The 21,084-nt window shown below is 42.7% G+C and overlaps 2 protein-coding genes across 9 annotated transcripts; one reads left to right on the top strand and one right to left on the bottom strand.

Annotated features, from left to right (window-relative positions):
- Window positions 1-223: 223 nt before the first annotated feature.
- NPY5R (neuropeptide Y receptor Y5) lies at window positions 224-8,435 on the bottom strand. Of its 7 annotated transcripts, NM_001031130.2 has the most exons (4): window positions 8,212-8,435; window positions 4,811-4,918; window positions 3,022-3,143; window positions 483-2,203 (listed from the first exon to the last, which is right to left on the bottom strand). In NM_001031130.2, the coding sequence occupies exon 4, from the start codon at window positions 2,192-2,194 to the stop codon at window positions 863-865; it is 1,332 nt and encodes a 443-aa protein (NP_001026301.2). In that variant the 5' UTR covers window positions 2,195-2,203; window positions 3,022-3,143; window positions 4,811-4,918; window positions 8,212-8,435; the 3' UTR covers window positions 483-862. The 7 variants fall into 7 exon arrangements, with proteins under 7 accessions (XP_015140776.1, XP_046796006.1, XP_046796005.1 ...); XM_015285290.4 differs by having other exon boundaries at window positions 224-2,206; window positions 3,022-4,918; XM_046940050.1 differs by lacking the exons at window positions 3,022-3,143; window positions 4,811-4,918 and having other exon boundaries at window positions 224-2,203; window positions 7,630-8,303.
- Window positions 8,436-14,246: 5,811 nt separating this feature from the next.
- Window positions 14,247-20,404, top strand: NPY1R (neuropeptide Y receptor Y1). Of its 2 annotated transcripts, none has more exons than NM_001031535.2 (3): window positions 14,247-14,622; window positions 17,077-17,921; window positions 18,043-18,820. In NM_001031535.2, exons 2-3 carry the CDS (start codon window positions 17,223-17,225, stop codon window positions 18,499-18,501), a joined length of 1,158 nt encoding a protein of 385 aa, NP_001026706.2. In that variant the 5' UTR covers window positions 14,247-14,622; window positions 17,077-17,222; the 3' UTR covers window positions 18,502-18,820. The 2 variants fall into 2 exon arrangements, with proteins under 2 accessions (NP_001026706.2, XP_046796266.1); XM_046940310.1 differs by having other exon boundaries at window positions 14,513-14,680; window positions 18,043-20,404.
- Window positions 20,405-21,084: the final 680 nt, after the last annotated feature.

The following is a 21,084-nucleotide window of genomic DNA, read 5'->3' as shown; positions in this document are numbered from 1 at the left end:
TATGATGAAGTGCATCAAGATTTTGCTTTAAAGAAAAAAAATCCCACTCTCTTTCCATTTTCTTTTTCTTTCCACTATCAGTTTCTTAGACAGTGAACTCTTACTCTGATCAGAGACATGCTACATATTCACGGGAGCCATTAGTGCAAACATGAAGGCATAGATATATGCAAGTTCAAGCCTGAGGCTGAATATTCCAGAAAATGACAAGCCAGAGTGAAAATTCGCTAAGATAATCAGAGATGTATTGTATTGGGTAAACAGAGTTAGACAGAAACAATCTCAACAATAATAACTGCCCCCAAACTCATTTCAGGGAATGGGGCAACCTGGGAAGAAGCAGCAAAAGATGGTGTAAAGGTATTGCAAAATATGAGTTAAAGAGCAAGGGAAAAATATTTTTCTAATCCCATCTAGAAACAGACTTTCTATTAATTTAGAAAACAGTCAAAGTTGGCACTGAAGTAGTCTCAACAAGAAACTTAGTGAAAGATAGGTATTTTATTATAATTAGATGTATGATTGTTAATACTGATCAGTCTAGGTATTCTCACATTTATGACTCATTTTATATTTTGTATATTTCCAAAGTACAGACTGGCAATATTTCAGGTAACGAAATCTGTACTCTGGTTTTGTACACTGGGTATGATTTTCTATGTGTAACAGATAGAAGAACAGTATAGTACACTCATACAGCCTGGCCAATGCAAGAAATACATGCAGCCTTAGAACCCATTCACATGAGATGCTACTAATCACAACCAAATCAGACTAATTAAGCTTAATACAGTTCATAAAGCTATATGCATTAGTATGCACGAAAGCCAAATTTCTTTATTTTATCTTGAGGCTTACAAAATTAAAGTATTTGGCAACATGGAATAAGGGACATTAAATCAGCTTTTATGCTGTTGTTAAGGAACCCATAGAGGATGGGATTCAAGCAGCAGGACATCATACCAAGTAAATGACATATGCAATACACTAATTTAAAATGTCTGTTAGAAATGAGAGTAGCATTAAAATCCGTCACAATGTGGAAAAGGTGAAGAGGCATCCAGCTAAAACCAAAAACTAGGATTAGCACTGTCAGTCTGCAAAACACTCGCCTGGATCTTGTTTTAATTCTGATGATGGATTGGGATACCGTAATCATGTCCTGGATCTCTGTATTTTCCTCTGGTTTCATCTCAAAACAGATAGGTACACCTGGGATGAATTTACTAGAGGAAGAAAGCTGGCTTTTTTCTGTGCCAGAGGTTTCTGGGAGGTCTCTGAAATCAGCATCCTGCTGCTGCCTTAAGATAGCTGGCATCACCGTTGATGTCTTTTTGCTGTACCTTCTGTGGTGCTTTCGGACCAGGGCACAGCTCCAGCTGGTGTGGTTGGATGGCTGTGCCTCAGTGCCCGCACTCTTGGATGGGTGAAGCGTGAGGTTTATCATCTCGTTTTCTTGGAATTTGCCTTCTTTGCTGGACAGCCGGGAACCTACACTCCTGCAGACACTGGTGTGACTAGCAGTTAAGCACACCAGTGGCAGTATGTACTGCATGAGCAGTAAGGATATGGTAAAGGCAATTCTGTATGAGTCAGAAGGCCATGACTCAATACACAAGAGCCTGTTCTCCAGTGCCTCTAAATTGAGGGTTTTGTGGAGGTCCACGATTTTGTGGAAAACTGGAAGAGGGGAGCAAATGGCACAGCCAACGGCCCAAATGATAACTATTAAGAAATAGCCATGTTTTGCCGTTAAGTTGCTGGAGAGGGGATATTTTACCATACGGTATCTGACTGCAGCAATAGATATTAGCATTAAAGTTGAAACTAGAACAGATGTACACTGAAGGAAGGGCATTATGTGGCACATGACAGTGCCAAACATCCACCGATCAAGGAGTACAGACGTCAGCGTGAAAGGAGAACAAAATAGGACAACTAAGATGTCAGAAAAGGCCAGGTTACCGATGAGAATGTTTATTATTGTCTTCTGCTTGCGTTTTGTTAGAGCTGTTAGTACAAGCAGGTTTCCCACAAAGCCAGCCAGACTTATAAGTGTGTACAGCCCAATAAGAAAGTACTGTATGTCATCAACACTGCTCTTGTAGTCCTCCCAGGCAGAAAAATTCTTTGTAGTAGCAGAAGTGTTCTTGGTAGGTGTCCTGTTGGTATAGTCTTTGAATCCTAAATCCATTTTATAGTCCTGCTTAGAACAAGAAAGGCAACGATTAGCAACTGAAGGAAATATGATACTGGTGTACAGTAGACCGTACAGAAATATAATTTTACTTTGCATCACCTTAATGTAAGCGAATTAATAGAGGTGTTATTATGGTGTAAGGCAATGGCTATGCCATTCAGGTTAATGCAAATTCCTTTGGTAGATTTTGTCACATGGCATTCAGTGCACCTAGATCTAGTAGCTGGCTGCTCATATCAAAGTCCTGGGGAGGGACTTTTTATAAGGGCAGGTAACGACAGGATGAGGAGAAATGGCTTTAAATTGGAAGAGGGTAGACTAGGTATTAAGAAGAAATTCTTTACTGTGAGGGTGGGGAGACACTGGAACAAGTTGTCCAGTGAGGGTGTAGACGCCCCCTCACTGGAAGCATTCAAGGCCAGGCTGGATGGGGCTGTAAACAACCTGGTCTAGTGGGAGATGTCCCTACGTATAGCAGGGGGTTGGAACTAGGTGATCTTAAAGGGCCCTTCCAACCCAAACCAATCCATGATTGGACAATTACAACTTTAAAGATTGGCGTTATGGAGCTGGGTTTTAGCTATGCTTCGCTATAGACCATATTGCCAGGCTCTTTGCGAAGGAACAGTTAGCTTCAGAAGCAATCCATTTACAGTCAGTGAGATTACTCATGTGAATAACAGATCATTGATATGAGTAAGGAAATTACAGCTACCATCTGGGCATGTGCCTAGTCATTACATGACAGCGAACTATAATGAGAGCACCTGAAAACATATGAAGTTTTGACATATGTTAGCAACTGCAGTAGTATTTCTTACCTTGCTAGTAGAAAATTGACACAAAGTAGGTAAGAGCTTTCAAAGATGATCAGTTTCTAAGGAGATCTACTGTCAGCGCCTCAAGATGGAGTTCCTAATATGGTGCATATACAAGCCATCCTCTACAAAGTATTGAACATATTTTAACTAGCACTCATGCAGAAAGGAAAACTGTGTCCAAGTCACCCAAACAAAGTAATTTTACTTAAAACTGGGATCGCAGTTTGTACTACATGCAAACCCCACCCAATCATTGGAAAATTTAAGGAATTGCTAAGTATTCAGCACAGAAGCATCTAACGTTGAATCCTAGTTCAGCACAAAGTTATTCCACATACAGAATCTTGATGTGATTAGTCTTCATTTTAGAGGAAAAACAGTAAAATTCAGTTTAAAATGCCAGTTTAACTTAAAAACCTGCCTATATAAAAGTTTTGAAGTATAAATCCCCCTAAGTGCCAGTGTCCTGTCCTTGCTTAAGTGTTTAAAAATCTTAAGACAAAGTTCAAAACAAAACCAAAGTACACATTTTTAGGAAATGGTTTATTTTTTTCCTTTTGAGGAAAGGGCTAAATTTGGCAACCAAAAAAAGGTAGGTCTCCTTGGGAATGCAGCTGTTCCCAGTGGACTGTATCATGAAGTCTTCAAAGCAAAGTAACATTATTGATTTCCTCTACACTTGCAGCTGTGCTCCTTCCTTTACACCACCAGTAGTATGCTCCCACTACCTGTTGCCACTTGGGAACTGAACCATCCAATGCCCTCAGAATATTCCCTTATAGTGCTTTGAGATGTAATTTCTGCACCTGTAATCTCAGGTGAAATGAGACATACTTACTTAAAAATATAAGTAAGATATGGCAAGTTCTTATGCCTTCACTACTGTGTGAGAACTAAGCCTTGCCAACTTCTCACAATATTGAGCTGAAGTGCTTTTTAAGAACATCTAAAAGAGATGTAAGCACCGGATACGTGAATTTGGATCATCGAAATATTACAGTCGTGCTTGTATGAGCTGGTGGTACTAATGCAAGTGATTTCTGTTTAATTTTTCTCAGTCTCTTGTGAAATAGGGAAAACTCATTTAAAAGATGATTAACACTACCTGAAACTACCTGTGCCTCAACGATCTTTAAAGGAAGCAGATTAAAGACTCTGTAAGTGACCCAATGTCTCTCTATTTTGACACTGGTATTACCAGCAGTTTTCAGTTTGGTAGCATTCTCCTTATAGAAATATTAGTAAAAAAATTAAATAGCTTTTTACTTTTTATTTTCCTGAGTCAGTGCCTCTGTGTTGCTAGCAATCATCTGAAAACAATATGATCTGATCTGCAGACAACAGTGACTTTTACAACCACCTGAAATTTCTTTCAGTTCTCTAAATGTGAGCCAACTTACGAGTAAACTCAAGCAAGTCTCTACCTTGGATAACATACATACCCCTACCTCAGTCTTGTGGAATTACATATCTCGTCTCATATATATTTCTTTTATTCAGCATTGAAGATGCATGGCTTTGGATAATGACTGATGTTTTTGCCAATTTTGGAGTGTACATGCAGCTGTAACCTGCAGACTCTTTTTTGATTCATGAAAGCCATTTCAACTGTACATTGTATTTCCATATGAAATACTACCTGACTAACATTTTCAGGGTGAACAACCCATTATCTTTGTACAAAAGCATTCATCTTAGCTGAGAAGTGTGTAGGAAAAACCCTTCCAGCTGAGGAATTAATAATGAAAAAGCCATTGGCGTAATTCTAGGTAATTTTCTTTTTGCTTGCCTTCCTTTTGCCTTCCTTTTCCAGTTTATATCTTGCACAAATGAAGAGGACATCACGAGCTGAACATGTCTCTGACTGCTTGCAGATATGAAGCGAAGCAGGAGTTATCTGAAAAAGGGAAATGAACCTTTAGTCAAGAGCTAGACCTGTCCAAATCTTGCTTACTGACCACATAGTCATTTCCTGAGAATAGGAAAACCAACAAGAAAGAGGGAAGAAATCCAGTAGCATCTTGATATTTAAAAAAACTCACAAATTCTTAAAATGCTCTTGAGTTGATGAAGACTTTGAAGGAAGAAGCTTTCCATTTATTTCGTTTGCCTATGTATGTAACTCTTAGCCAAGAAAGACCATTCTGTATTTTCTTCTATTTTAACTGGTATTAGGCTGAAAAAAAAGCAGAAAGGAACTGCCGATATTTCCTCTCTGTAGGAAACCCAGAGACTGACTGTTTTTAGAGTATCTACAGGTGTTTTTGGTAACGATTAAACTCTCATGGAGTCATATCTGTTCAGAAGTCATAATGTGTAGTGAGAATGCACACTGATACTTCAGTTAGAATAGTAAGTTAATTTAAAATAATAGACCTCCAAGAACAGTTACATATGCATGAAAGTACTGTTGATTCATGTGCCAAAACTGCAGTTAGTTCCCTACCTAGATTTTTTGGTGAAATTGTCATTGACAGGTTTCATCAGCATGTGGAAAATTATTTCATCTCCTATATTCAATGGGTGTAATGCTAATGCTAAGATCAAGAATCAAAACTTTGTCTGTGTTGCTACCCTGGAACATGTTTATTAAATGAAAGTTTACTGGCTTCTTAAAAGTTTAATTAAAAGGCTGTTTGCAGATCCTGTGCATTGCTGCCTTCACTAAAGTATCGTGCAGTATCATAGAACTGCTCAGGTTGGAAAAGACGTTAAAGATCATCGAGTCCAACCACAACCTGGCCATACTACTCTAACTCTAACAACCCTCTGCTAAATCATGTCCGTGAGCACCACATCCAAATGGTTTTTAAACACATCCAGGGATGGTGACTCAACCACCTCCCTGGTGGTAAAAACCCTTTCTGTAAAGAAGTTTTTCCTGATAACCAACCTAAACCTCCCCTGGCGCAACTTGAGGCCATTTCCCCTCATCCTGTCAACTGTCACCAGTGAGAAGAGACCAACCCCGCTCTCGCTGTAATCACCTTTCAGGTATTTGAAGAGAGCAATAAGGTCTCCCCTCAGCCTCCTTTTCCCCAGACTAAACAGTCCCAGTTCCTTCAGTTGCTCCTAGTAGGGCAGATTCTCCAAGCCCTTCACAAGCCTTGTTGCCCTTCTTTGGACCTGCTCCAGCACCTCCATGTCCTTTCTGTACTGAGGTGCCCAAATCTGAACACAGTACTTGAGGTGAGGCCCCACCAGTGTTGAGTACAGGGGCAGGATTACTTCCCTAGTCCTGCTATGGTTTTAGTATGGTTTTAGCTCAACTGCTAATCGTGTTTCTAAGTTCTTGACAAAACTGTAAGTATGTATGCTGTTTTTTGTTGAAGTCAAAATATTTTGCTTCAAGGGACCTGTTTTAGCAGGGGGTTGGACTAGATGATCTCCAGAGGTCTCTCCTACCCACTGTGATTCTGTTATTCTTGATTGACACTGAAGAAGCTTCACAGGGCTCCCTATGAATTCCAGGCAGGGATCACCAGCCACGTCCTGCCCATGCTATGCTGCCTTGTGCATAGGGTGAGAGCTGTGTAGGTACCACACATCCTGCTATCCACAAGGAAGGAGCTACTGACAGTATACATGCCTCCCGTATGTTTGATCTGCAGTCCCCAATCTAACGCTAGCATGTCAATGACTTCACAGGGATGTGGATGTTTACTGGCATTTATGTTCCTGCTTTTTATTTTTATTTTTTAGGGATTCATCCACTCTCCTCCCATCAGTTGGCCAACTGCAATGTAGCAAGTTTCGCATAGGTTTCACCCATTTCAATGAGTATTCCTGAAAAGCCCATTGTGGGAAATAGAATTAAATGATATAGCCTCTTTTGAAAACATTGTCCTCATTTTTGAAGTGTTTCTACACTGAATGCACTACTGTGCCCAAGTGTTCTGCTACTCCAGATCAAATTTAATCAGTCTGAAGGTACCCAACTGCAGCTGATCTAAGGTTTGCAAGTGACAGGCAGAACAGTTCTCAGTTTTAGCTGAATTAAGATATCAGATAACCTAAATTGTACTAGTTTAATATTTAACATCTTCCAATTAGTCTTCTTATTGCACTTAAAGCTGCTGTTTAAAATACAAACTCCATAAGCCACCATTCAGCAGAATGAATACACAAGCTACTCCTGTTTCTTTTCTTTTTTACATGCTTAAGGGGAGATTTTCAAGAACATGTAAGTCAGGCAGGCAATCTTACTCCCCTGAAGGCAAACTGCTCTTTCAGGAGATCTTCCTTCAACTGTATGAATTGTTTATATCAAGGCTTGTTTACGGACAACATCTCATATCTCATAATATTAATACCCATTGTATTGTACTGCCTGGTGCCGGTACAGTCTGTTCAGTCTGTGTCAGAGTGCCTGCACAGGACCATTCATCTCTACTGCTGAGAACAATTTATAATCTTTCTCAACCTTAAAAACAAAGATGTACAAGGAGAAAGGAAAATACAAAACCTCCCTGTGGAACATGGCCCCTGTACCCCTGTAATACAGGAATGCAGAGGGGAAAAGAGTCAGTCTTAACTCACACAAGGTTGTACGCGGCGAATGAGACAGGCTGTGCCCGCCTGCCCCCGGAGCTTAAGGGAATCACTGACCTGAGAGACGATGCCCTTATCTCAGCACAGACTGAAGTGAAAACCCCAAACTGATACCGCCGAAGTTATGTTCACAACAAAGGCTGAAGATCGACTGCAGCTGCTCTTCACATGCAGCAGCACAAGCTGGTCTGGGAACCAGCAGAGTTCTGAAGACTGACTACTTCACCAGTCCAAAAACTGGGTTTTGGTGTGTGCTAGTGCTATGCCTCTTTACATGCCCAACTTAAGCAAGGATTGCACCGTTGGTATGGAAAAAGAGAACATGGCTTCCCAAAACAAACCAACCCCATCTAACGAGATTATTTCCGCAGCTCCAAGGAAGCACGGTGCCGTGTAATGAGGGATTAGTCGGGCAGATCAGAAAACTTGCAACGCACTGCTGCACCTTGCGCAAAGGGACCGGCCGCGGGACGGACGGGCTCCGCTTTGCCCTCCCACGTCCCCCTCGAGACCGCCTGGCACGGTGCCTTCCCGGCAGCCCGCGTCCCGGGATGGGATGGGACGGGATGGGGCGGGCGGCGAAATTCGCCACGCAAAACTCCGCGGCCGTTCCGCGCCCCGCGCCGACGCCGCTCTCACCTGCAGCCGCGGGGAAGACGCCCCGCGCCTCGGCCTCCGGCGGCGGCGAGCTCATAGCCCCGGGGCTGAGCGCCTCGCCGCGCTCCCTCCGAGGCGCACTGCGCGGCCGCGCATCTTACGCGGGGACTGCGGGAGCGGCGGGTCGGGCCGCGGCAAAGTGCGGAGCCCTCGCCCCCGGGCGGGCTGCTGCTGGCCGCGCTCGCTGCTCTGCCGGCACCGAGGCTGAGGCTGCCGCGCGGGTGCATTTCGGGAGAGCGTTCCGTGCGGGGCCGGAGCCTGTTATTTCCCTATTGCATGCTATGACAATTAGAGTTTCCATGGAAATACAGTGAGACTGTAAACAAACCCCAGGCTCGACAGTACTGAAGGGATGCGCTCTCTTTTTATCTTTCCTTCCCCCTGCCCCCCCCCTCCCCGCCCCACGCAATCTGACTTCAGGACATAGCGTTTTGCAGAGGAGCTCTGCTTGTTGTGGGCCATGGGGAGGCCTGCCCAGAGCCGGGCCATCGCTGGGGCCTGCCCTGTGCACTTTGACGGCTGTTCCTGTCACCTTGGCTGGAGCTCTGCTTTGGTGGCATTTATCCACCGTTATTTCAGAGCAGGTGGGAGGTGATGGATTTCCCCATCAGTTTTCCACTCGGAGGTGAGTAACTCACTTTTCCCAGGCGCAAATATCTAAAGGGTGGTTTTAATTTGTTCTGTGCTATCAGTGGAAAGGCAGGATGCTTTCCTTCTTTCTTTCTCTCTCTTTTTTTTTTAAGTGAATGATATTTTAAAGTCTAAAAATGGTTGGGTATGTCACAGCCCAACAGATGAAAAGTAATTCTGTCGTTTGCACCAGCTGCTATCTTCCAGCACGAGAAGTCACATTGATCATAGCCCAATTACAGGGCTACTGGAGAACAGAGTGACGTGCAGGTCTCTGGGAGCACAGGTAGCAGAGTGTGACATGGGGATGTAATGACTTTTCCATTTGCCAAGGCACTCCTTAGACAGTTGATATTAACAGAGTACTGCAGAAAAGCTGTCAGTATAATTATCCGGTGAAAAAGTGCACTACACAAAGGCGAACCAGCTGGATCAGCCGACTTGTAAAATAGCTTCACAACTCTGAATGTCCAGCTAGATTCCTTATTTAATTGGGTTTTTAAAGGACACATTTTAGGGTGAGCGCTAAGGGAACAATAAACTTCGCCCTTCACGGGAAGGGCTCAGTATGGTGGGGAAGATCGCATCGCATATTCTTTTCATCCGCTTCTACATTATTCACCACCCACTGCTGGTGAATCACTGCATGTGCAAGTGGAGCGCAGGGAGCTGCCAGGTGGAAGTGACGTGCCAATCCAGCTCATCATTTTAAGACAGCTCTCCTGTTAGTCATAAAGGAGAACTAAATTAATCTTTTTTAGGGCCGAGCAGCAGTTCCTAACATTTTTTGACCATCTTCTCACCTAACACTGGTGCTTGGAAAGTTTTCACACTGAAGACAGAAACCCACCGTGGTTCTGACCTGCTGATTAAGACCATCTCCCAGAGCACCTATTTATCTGGGTGCTCCCTGTTCCAGGCAGTTTCCCACACTGTGGACTCTGCTGCTTGACGTGGAAGCTCCTTCCTGGAGAGAGAGACACTTTAGAGGCACCGAACCTTTCCATGAAAACTTCTGGCTATGACAAACTGGCATTGCCTTTCAAAAACAAAGAAACCAACCTGACTTTGCTGGCAAAGTCCACAAATGGGAATTTGCATCCCACAGTTATGCTCTACATAGGATACCACTGTTACTTTGTAAGGTAAAAAAAAAACAAACCTTTCCTCTGTGCTGACCATTTCTAAGGTGGGCGGTCACCTACTATGGTTTCCCAGGCAATCACCAGAAATTATATGGTTCCTGGTAAAAGCAGTCAGTCAGACAAGTGTTTACTCCTGAAAGCATTTTTGTCTAAGAACATAATATCTTACTCCTTTTGTTGTGTTATTTCAGGAGAGTTCATCAACCAGCAATGCACTGCAGATGCAGGCTTTTTCTTCCGTTTTCTTTTCCTCCTTCTTTTCTTTTTCTTTTCTTTTCTTTTCTTTTCTTTTCTTTTTTTTTTTTTTTTTTTTTTTTTTTTTTTTTTTTTTTTTTTTTTTTACTTTAGGCCTGTAAATAATACCAGATTTCTCTCAGCTGTATTTGGACAATTAATTGCTGACACTCGTGTATGTCAGAGGCGATTACTATTCAAGCCATTAGCATTTTTTTCCTTTTTAGTGGTTGGGAACCTCAGAATTGCCAGTAATACTACTGAATAATAAAATAGGTGATCTAGAGATAGGAAAGGTTAGAGAGATCTCTGACGTTAGAGATATGTCAGCACTGGCAACAGATGATGGTACAGGTTCCCTAGAAATTAGCCTCTGTAGGGTTGTTGAAACCATGGAGGAGTCCTTGAGAAAATCAGAGATGATGATGATGGAGGAGCTGGCAAAGAAAACACTGGTGTATCAGTGGGTCTGTGAGTCTGAAGGACACAACAGAAAATACAGGACAGAACTCTGCCATTATAAGGAATACAAATTAATGTTGGCGTGTTTCTTCCCTCATACTCCCGACGGAAATGTATCTTTGAGAATCATCCTAATATCTTTGAAAATTTAGCCTCTGAATGTTAACTGTTAAACACGTGAAGACTGAAAGCTCCAACTGAAGTCAGTGAGAACTGATGAATGCCACTGAAAAATCAAGCTCAAAGCCACTTAACTTCGAAATTCTGCAGCGTGCAGTTGGTTGCCTTGAATCAAAACTTGCTGTGAGTCAGAGTCCAATGTTAATGTGAAGTTTGATGCCAGCAGAGCACCTATCCATCAGCAAGACAGCCTAAAATGGTAGGACATAACTACTAGAGTTTGAGGCATTTTGTGAGATACGTATAAAGCATTCTTATTGGTCGGAACTTTCTCCGCACATCAACCCAGCTATTCATAGAACCACAGAATTGTTTGAGTCAAAAGGGACCCTTATAGGTCCTCCAGTCCAGTTCCCCTTCAGTGAACAGGGACACCTAAAGCTCCATCAGGTGCTCAGTGCCCTGCCTAGCCTGACCTTGAAAAGACTTGGGACAGGGTATCCACCACCTCTCTCGGCAACCTATGACAGTGCCTCACCACTCTTATTGTAAAAAAAAACTTCTTATATCCAATCTAAATCTCCTCCTTTTCAGTATTCATCCTACTCATGTAAAAAATACTTTATAAAATACTGGTTGTGTTTTTGTTCTATGGATATATATTTGGCCCATCCCTTCCACAGTTTCTTGTCTTGTGTAAAGCAGTTGGGCATGAAGCCAGTGAGCCAAGGACTAATGAAAATGTGGTAATGGTTGAGATGTCTGCAAGGAGACAGGGCATCCATTGGTTAGGTAATAGAACACTTTGGAAGGTGAGCAATTTTGTTATCTAATGGGTCTCACCACTTTTGCTGGCTGGTACTATACCACTGTCTGTTGATCGTGCTGAAGCACAGAACCTATTTCTGCTCTGTTTGAAGCCAGGTGGATGTTCATACATGAGTTCAAGTCCCTGATGGCTACAGCAGAAAACATGACTTAGTATTTTAGCCAGGTAGCCATAATTTAAGTTACATCTCAATCGGTCTTTAAGTAATATTGAATATAATCAGGGCAGCTTTGCACTGGTTAGCTTGACTTCATCACCCAAAGCAGAATTGCAGCAGCAAGACACTCAGACAAGATTAACCACATAATTATTCATGCAGCTTCTTTGTGTTAGTGACATTAGTAGTCAAATGAAGTGTTGTTATGTTTGGTGTCAGTTGCAGTCATTGCAGAATAAACATGCTCTTAGCCAAACAGAGAACTTGTACTCAAAAGCAAAACATCTATTTATTCTATTGATGACAGACTGTTGCCCCCAAGGAGCATGAGTTCCCTAATGTGAAATGAAAGCCTTTCAATGGTACCGCAGTTCATTAGTAGAAAATGAAAACAATAAAAGTAAACAATAAAAGTAGAAGTAAAATCAAACAAACAAGACTCCTTCTGTGTTTCCATCCAAAAGAGTGGTGACTTCAGTTTGTTTTATGCATAGTAGAAACTTCAAACAAATCTCAGGGTGTTCTTTTACTCTATGGATTTTAAGTTTTAGGGAGAGATTGTGCTAGCTGAACACATGATGATACACTGTAGTGAAAGTGTCATCCTCATTTTATGATCTCTTTTCTTTTATATTTTTGAGAGTTGCAGGGAGAGTATTTTAATGGGTTGATTTCCTGGCATATTTTCCCAGGTGTTTTTTCAAAACCTCTTGTTTCCTTCTCAGTGCTATTGCTTCAAAGATATGCTCTATTCTTTTACTCATGCTGTTCTATTTCCTTAGCTAAGATTCTTGCATTCTTCCTATTGTATTTATTCTCTTTTCACAATGTCACATCTTCACACAAACGCAGTCTTCCAGCCTGCATTGTCTGTGATGCATTGAAATAAAGTACTCCAAGGAGGAGGATAATCTCTGATGCTATGGCTATTTTGCTACTCAAGTATTCTTGTGTTATGGTGATGACTCGCAACAGAACAAGAGGTGCTGAGGAATTACTTGGTGTCTTTGTGAGCTTGGTGCTCCAGTTGGAGGTGCTCAACTTGGTGCTGGGACTGGTTATGCACAGAAGAGCTAAGAACTGCTAAAATCTGAGCTTCCTTCGCAACTTACCTGATGCTATGTGGCATTTACTGCACAGGATGCATTTTATATAGATATAATGGAAAACCTTTGAAAAGAACTCATCTGTTTATGAGAGTGATTGTTTATCAGTGTGTTTTAATTCTCACATTCATATGAAATGCTTTGGTGAAGGTTGGTGTAGCTCCAACAAATTCAGTCATCTGAGGTGAGCACAGAGCAGAGGGCAAGTATGGAAGAGCAGGGGCTTTGTAGTAAAACCTTGCTGTGGCGTATATATATATATATATATATATATAGCATATATGTCTGAAAGACTCGGTGACTCACACAGCCCTTTCCATTGTTCCACTGCTCTGCTTGAAGCATCCATCTGCACTGCGAATAACTCTGTGAACGCCTGATCCCTTCACTGAGTTCAGGCCACTGAGTGACACACAGTATCTATCTTCAATCTCTCACAGTTGATAACTATTTTACACTGTACAGCCCACATCCATAACAATGAGCATCCTCAGCTCTCCATGTCCGAAAGTGTTACAGGCTCAGGCAGAAATACACTCTTTATGGGATCCTCAGCTTATATCTTTCCATGGTCTGCCTAACCGTGTCCACCATTGCTGTGCTCAGACAGACGCTGGTGCACGGTAATGATCCACATATGACTGAAATCCTCAAGAGGCTTAATATACAGAATGCTTTCCTTCCTCACAGCGAGGGCTGCAGGTTAGGTGCTGCTGAGTTGAGCTTCTGGAAATACAGGATATACACAAATTCCAGTGAGCTGGATTCTGTAGTATTCCCATGAGACTTACTCTGCAAAACATTACAATCATTTATTATGTGCAACTATTATTTCTTTTTGGTAATAATACAGTTACTTTCCTCAGACCTATCCTCAACGTAACAGAGTTGTCCTGTAAAAGGGATATTGTAACTTCAGCAAGTTCTTACTCTTGGAAAATTAATCTGTAGCCTTGCAGAAGTCAGGGCACGTTTGCTTTCCATGAATTCCAAGATCACAGTGCAGCCTGTTTGACAGGGCGTTCATACCTGAATTGATCCAGATAACTTTTCCTGGACTTCTGTACTGGCTACTAAACTTGCTGTTTGTTTTATATGTATATATATATAGGCTATTAAAGTAGGTCTGCAGCAGCAGTTGTTCGGTAACCAGTGCACTAAGCTGCTATGGCTGCTCGTAGTCTGCAAGGCAGCTCGTATCGGCTGTATGAAGAAGTCTGCTTGCCGGCAGCTGGAGGCTGTGCTGGTTCAAAAATCCAGTGCCGCACCTCCTAACCGCTGCTCCACTTCACTTTCCAACTGAGCTTTTCTTCCGTCTTGACTGGCCACACGGTGGCAATAACTTGCAAACAAAGCGCCGGAGCTGCCTGAGAGCGTTGAGAATCTCTCCCGGAGCTCTTCTCGGCTCTCTTCCCCTCCTCATTTGTTTCAATATTTAATTGCATGTATTTCAGAATTACTAGGCAACCCACCCCCAGATGTGTAATTGAAAGGTGATGTGCTTGCAATGAGATTTTCAGGATCTGCTCAGCAGAGCCCCATCATGTGATGCTGGGATAAGGTGGAGTTCGGCTTTAAGGGGGAGTCTCCAGCCTTCCTCACCAATCTTTAGCATCTCAGCTGGAGGCACATCGGAGGATCCTTCCCTTTCCCCTATTCCTTCTCCCTGCAGCCCCCGAGAAGATCGCGGATAGGCGGAGCAGTTGCAAGGTGAGTTTCCCTGCGGTCGCTTCCCGGTGCCGGCGCTGCTCGGGGCAGGTGACATAAGGTAGGAAGGAGCAGGTGCCAGGCTAGACTTGCGAGCGTCTGGGACTGGCAGCATTTTGGGCTCCCTTTCGAGAAGCTCCAATAGCTTTTACAGCGAGTTGCCAGTCAGCTCGCAGCACTTTCTTTTACCCTTTCGATCCGTTGGTGCCAAACTTTTGACAGAAATCCTGGAGAGCTGGAGGGGCGGGGGTGTGTGCGGCTGGGAGACCCTGTGGGTCACCGCAGGGCTCTGCAGAGCTGTCAGCTCCGCCAGCCCCGGGGTTGGGGAGGGCTGTCCCTGCTGATGGGGGGACAGGGAGCAGCGCCATGCCCCAGGAGAGGCAACTGCACTCCTACCGATGCCTGGTCCGTTTTGGAAAGGTGGGCAGGGTGACAGAACACCTTGCTGCTTGCCTAATAGTGCTGTGCTTCTGAGCTGGTTCCCAGGCATGGTCTTACGTTGGTCTCTGCTATGGGGAGAGGCAAGGAGTGGTGGCATTTTCTGGTTTTGAATTTATTATTTAATAAATGAGCAAAAGCAGAGCTGTGGGCTTCTTAATAAATAAGAAAAAGCAAGAGCTTGAAATCATGTCCTGATCCCATGCTGGCTGCAGTGAGGTCCCAGCTGTTGAGAAAACCTGCCCACTTCTCTCCTTGCGGGACGTGGTCCCTCACCCATCTTGCTCCTGCCATTGTCCCATCAGCTCCAAGGACTGCACTGCCCATCTTGAGCTGTACAAGTAACGGGGACGTGATTAAATCCACATGTGATTTTCAGGCTGGAGTAAAATCAAACCTGTTGGAAATTGAGTCCTGACTCCACATCACTCATACGCTTGTCCTTCGCATAAAGCACTTTCCTCTGACTCAGGCTGAAGCGATGCTTCAGGAGGCCCTGGGGAAGCCTTTTTATTTGTTGGACCCCAAAACAGTCTACATGGCCTAGGTAGACCTGGTAAATTTAGTTAGCAGAGGCAGAAATTCTGAGAAATAATTCTCAGGTGCCTGCCCCAGCTAGCTAGAAAATCAGAACAGCCAAACCTCAAGCAGAGACGCTTTTTCTCTCAAGCCGCTGTTGTTAACTCTGTCAGTAAGATGTCAGTAAGGCTGTGTTGCCTGTCATGGTTCCATGTAGCCAGGTGGTGATTACAGAGGGCCAGCAAAGCTGTCTGAGGTGATCTTGTGACACTTGAAACAAACATCATGTCAGTGTGGTCCTCCTTTCGCTGACCCTCGGGAGGAGTTGGAGGCACGAGCCCAGCAGGGACCAGTGAAGGGATGTCTTCCACCAGTAACATGAGAGTCAGCTTAGGTGGCACCTAGATTTATACTAAATATTTCAGACCAAAGCTCACCCATTCTCCCTTCCATTGAAGCACATTTCAGTGAGCTGTTTTCACAGCTTTAGTGATTACTGCCATATGGAGCCAGGTTTAGAGCCCACTTGTGTGAATTTTAAGTGGCATCACTTTCATTAGCATAACCTGAGGTTAAGTGAAAAATAAATTTAGCACATGGGAGAGGGGGTAGAGGGAAACTTCCAGATTGAAGGTGACTAGAATTGCATCAGGTTATTTGATTTTTTTGTTTGTTTGTTTTCTTTTTCCTCCTTAACACATATGCCTGAGTTTATCTGATTTTAATATCAGAGGCCTTGCAAAGGGGTGGTTATTTAGACATTACTCTTCGTTTTACATGGGTATGTGCTCTGCAGTGTTTAATTTTTGCTGATTTTTTTTTCCTCATTTTGTTTTGTTCTTTCTTCATGATGCAGCCCTGCTAGTTAAGATTGAGGTGTTCAGAGGTCCTGATTTGCCTTCAACACACTGCTAGTGCTGTTGTAAGCACTCGTGTAAAAGACCAAAGAAAATCACTTTCTGACAACTCAGTCACAGCATCATGTGTACATTAGGTAAAGAAGAGTACAGCAGTTTTTTTGTGTAGCTTTTCTACCCCTCAGGTGGAGTTTTCCCCTCTCTTATCCTATAGCTAGGTATAATTGCACTAAGAGCAGCCTGAGAAAGCAAATCTTTGCAGATTAAATTTGTAGGAACGAGATGTGAAGCATGAAACAAAGGCTACACTGGTGTATGACTGAAGTTGATTCACACCCTGTTGTTTTCTGTCACTTGTGCTTATGAGGCAGTGCTGGGAAGGACTGTGCCTGCAGACCCACATTTAGACTCTGGTTCCTTCCTTTCCCTGTCGTGCAGCCCCTTCTCTCTCTTTAGATACCAGACCATGACCACCAGTCTCCCACAGAGCCTTCCCCTCTGGCCTGGTCAGCAATCCCTGGCCCTGAAGTCCAGTGGTGCCAGGGGACTGGGTATGCTGAGGGTGGGTAACAGTCACAGCAGGGTTTTGGGGTGCTGGGGTAGCCTGTGTGCATGAGGTGACCGGTCCTCCTCCTTCCCCCAGGTCTTGCCAGGGAAATGTGGCATCAAGGAGTGGGCTCTGCTGAGGAGCTCCTCGTGGGCTGACTGACATGTATCGAAGGTCAGGAGTAGTTTTTGGATGAGACCTGTGGCAGCTGGGAATATTAAACAGCAAGCTGGAAAAAAAACATGAATGCTTCGGTTCTTGATCCTCTGGGAAATAATTCCAGTCACCTGAACTTTTCGGAGAAGAACTCGCAGATCTTGCAGTTTGAAGATGAGGACTGCCATGTGCCTTTGGCCATGGTCTTCACCTTGGCCTTGGCTTACGGGACTGTGATAATTCTGGGAGTCTCTGGGAATCTGGCCCTGATTGTCATCATTTTGAAACAAAAGGAAATGCGCAATGTTACTAACATCCTCATTGTCAACCTGTCCTTTTCTGACCTTCTAGTGACCATCATGTGTCTTCCCTTTACCTTTGTGTATACTTTAATGGACCACTGGATTTTTGGGGAGGCCATGTGCAAATTGAACCCTTTTGTGCAATGTGCCTCGATCACAGTCTCGGTCTTTTCCTTAGTTCTTATTGCTATCGAACGCCATCAGCTGATCATCAACCCCCGTGGCTGGAGGCCAAACAACAGGCACGCCTACATGGGGATCGCTGCCATATGGGTTTTGGCCACGGCTTCCTCCTTGCCTTTCCTGATCTACCACGTGCTGACAGATGAACCCTTCAGAAACATAACATTTGATGAATATAAGGACAAATACGTGTGCCTGGACCTCTTCCCCTTGGACACTGCCCGGCTTTCTTATACCACCACTCTTTTGGTGATTCAGTACTTTGGACCACTTTGTTTTATATTTATTTGCTACTTAAAGGTAAGAGAGAGCTCCCTCTGTGAAATATACTTCTTTTTGTCTGATGTTTGCTTATCTTGGCAATAGCTACGGTTGTAGGTAAAATTATCCCATGCATTTCTCTTTGTTGAATTTCCCACAGATATACTTTCGCTTGAAAAAAAGGAGCAACATGATGGACAAGATGAGAGACAGTAAGTACAGATCCTCTGAAACCAAAAGGATCAACATCATGCTGATCTCGATAGTGGTTGCCTTTGCAGTTTGCTGGCTTCCTCTCACCATTTTCAATATCGTGTTTGATTGGAACCATGAAATTCTGCCTGTTGCTACTTGCAGCCACAATCTGCTGTTCCTGATCTGCCACCTCACTGCCATGATCTCCACCTGCGTGAACCCTATTTTCTACGGGTTTCTCAACAAGAACCTCCAGAGGGACCTGCAGTTTTTATTTCACTTTTGCCATTTCCGATCCCGTGAGGAAGATTATGAGACTATAGCCATGTCCACCATGCACACAGATGTCTCAAAAACCTCTCTAAAGCAGGCAAGCCCAGTCGCATTTAAAAAAATAAATAGTGATGATGATGACAAAATATAAAGAAGTAATAATAATTCTACACCAAACCTTTGAAAGCGTGCCCACAGGTGGAATGTGCCCAAGGACAAGCACAATTATGTAACAAGTACAAACTGGGTAACGCGTTTCTTCTTTTTCCAAGGAACTTTGATTGTTGTCACTTTGAAATTTTATGCTGTGCGTTTTTGCCCCTTACACTGCTTTAATGTTCACAGCAGTTATATCTGAATCTTATTATAAAAAGTAGCTGGACTTGCTACTACCTATGGTTTTCATCAACTTTCTCTTGTTCTGTTTTTTTTTTTTTTTGTACAGTTATGTACTTTAGCACAAAGATACATTCATTGATTAGATTTTTTTTAGTTATTATTTCTTTCCCCAAATAAGTAGTTCTCAGGATTGTCCACTTAAGACCATTAGAAGCGATATGAACTGCAGGGAGGCTGTCACTACAGAGGACACCCATCCCAGCATAAAATTAGGACATTCTGATCAGAAGAGTTGTTCCTTTGTTTGTCTGTTTGTTTTTGTTGTTTTTAATCTGTCTTTTGATCAATGTTAAAATCCTGTGAAAGTAGTGGAGGCATGCACAAAATGATTCTGAGAAACCCGTAGATCACGTTAAATGGGGACGTGCCTTTGTCTCATTCAGAGAGGCAATTCAGACTGTAATCACTTCGGTTCAAAGGCAGGATTAGGAGAGAAATTCTGTTCTCATTTACGAGAATAAAAACCTGGAGTAATTCCACAGAGCACAATGGGATAACTCTGATTTTCACCGCAGCAAATTAAAGCACAAATGGGCCTTTAATCCGAAGTGATTATAGCTGATTTTAGTAATACAGGCTTTTTTAATTTAAAAAACCCAAACCCTATTTTCATCTGCCATCACTGGAAGACTGGGATGAAATCTGCCCTCGGTCCCAAGCCTATGAACCATGTAAATTCTCCTTATGTCCTATGTATGAATGTCAAGAATCTGAAGGGAGGTGGCAACGTTTGCTTTCTGTACAAGGTGTGATTCCATCCTTGCAGATGATGTTACAAGTCAGGTTTGGGATTAAAAAACAAAAATTGGCTGTAGCTACCTGAATCATTTCATAAATAATTAGTGCTGCTCTATATAAACGATGTATAGCCTCATTATATTCTATGTTCAGATGCAATGATATGAACCTGGATTATCTCCAAGGTGATGGATGACTTAATTAAGTTCAGCAAAACTTAAAAGGATATAGTGTGGTTGCAGTTGGTACATTTTGCTTCCAAACTCACAGTTTCTACAGTTGACTAAAGTGTGGGAATATTTGCCAAATATACACAATAGAGCTCTGTGTGTTACTGCTTAAAATATATATCCTCTAATTACATGAAGTGTACATGACTAGATCCCCAGCTGAGGGAAGCCTACATAACTTGGCTGCTGTAAATGAAATGATAACAATATCAGCCAGCTGAGGCTCTACGTCATATAGTGTATTCTTTGCTATACAATCAATGCCTTTTCAAATAATCAGCTTTTTAAGATACAATATAGTCCTTATTTAGCAATATCGCTTTATACCTTCTGACAGAGAAGAGTGTCTTTAAAATAGGTGTAAATGTAGCATCAATGGGAACAAAATCTGATATCTTTCTGAACAAAAAGATCTCAGGATGTGCTGGTGAATTTAATACTCTCTGAATTTGATATGGATAACTGTCTAAGAAAGGAAAATCATTCAATTTGCCAGTATTTAAAAGAAAAGAACTGTGCCTTGTGCAGTCTTAAAAACAGTGTAAAATATAAAGGTAGCAATGTGTTCTTGTGCATTGTAATTCCATGTATTTCTTTACTGACAGATAACTTAATTAAAAAGGAAGTTTCTGTACTTGAAAACAGAGAGAGAATGTATAAAATGAATTATATGACAGAGCTTTCTTTCGGAGCCTTGCCCTTTTGTATTTTATGGGATTTCCCTTTTCTGGTTGCTCTTTATGGAGCGTATTGCTAATATGACAAGAGGCTCCTGAAATTTTTCCCCTGTCACTTCACAGTAATTTTGTTATACCAGAGGGTGTGTATTTCCACATTATAGAAACCCAGCTCTGTTCTTCTGTTAAGAATGTCACACTACAGTTTTCCCATTAAAAAAAAAAAATCACGATGTATCTTGATTATTATTGTTCCCATTTAAAAGAAATAAAAAAAAAAATCATCACTTTCTTCAAATCCAGAAGGAGAAGAAAACAAAAACTGGAAATCTTTCAGTTAGTTTGTTGGAAACACTTAATCAAGCTGAATTAGAAGCTTACACACAGGAGCTGTTGGTGTGACTTCAGAGGTGTCTGCTGGTGCACGGAGACCTGCAAACATATGCTAAGATTCACAGGTTCTCAACAGGACAGCAGCACAGTTAGTCCCACACCAACCTTTCTCCTGCTGATGGTACTGCCTCAAATCACAGCATCCATCTCATCCCATCTCCTGAGGATGTGCGTCTGGGGATTTTTACCTTACTGTCTGATAATCAAATGGGAGCTGTGCCAGCATGTGCAAGCTAGAGTATCCCTTCAGCTCATCTGAGTGAAGCTCAGGAGCCATTTTTCTGCTGCACTGCCCCC

This window comes from Gallus gallus, chromosome 4 (genome assembly GCF_016699485.2).
Source record: "Gallus gallus isolate bGalGal1 chromosome 4, bGalGal1.mat.broiler.GRCg7b, whole genome shotgun sequence".
NCBI classification, from domain to species: domain Eukaryota; kingdom Metazoa; phylum Chordata; class Aves; order Galliformes; family Phasianidae; genus Gallus; species Gallus gallus.
Note: the sequence above shows the minus strand (reverse complement) of the source record. Positions and strands in the feature narration are given on the sequence as shown.

Coding starts and splice junctions, on each gene's coding strand:
- NPY5R (XM_046940049.1), bottom strand. CDS start 2,296: ATGCAAAGTAAAATTATATTTCTGTACGGTCTACTGTACACCAGTATC.
- NPY1R (XM_046940310.1), top strand. CDS start 17,223: ATGAATGCTTCGGTTCTTGATCCTCTGGGAAATAATTCCAGTCACCTG. Junction 17,922..18,042: donor TATTTATTTGCTACTTAAAG/GTAAGAGAGAGC, acceptor AATTTCCCACAG/ATATACTTTCGCTTGAAAAA.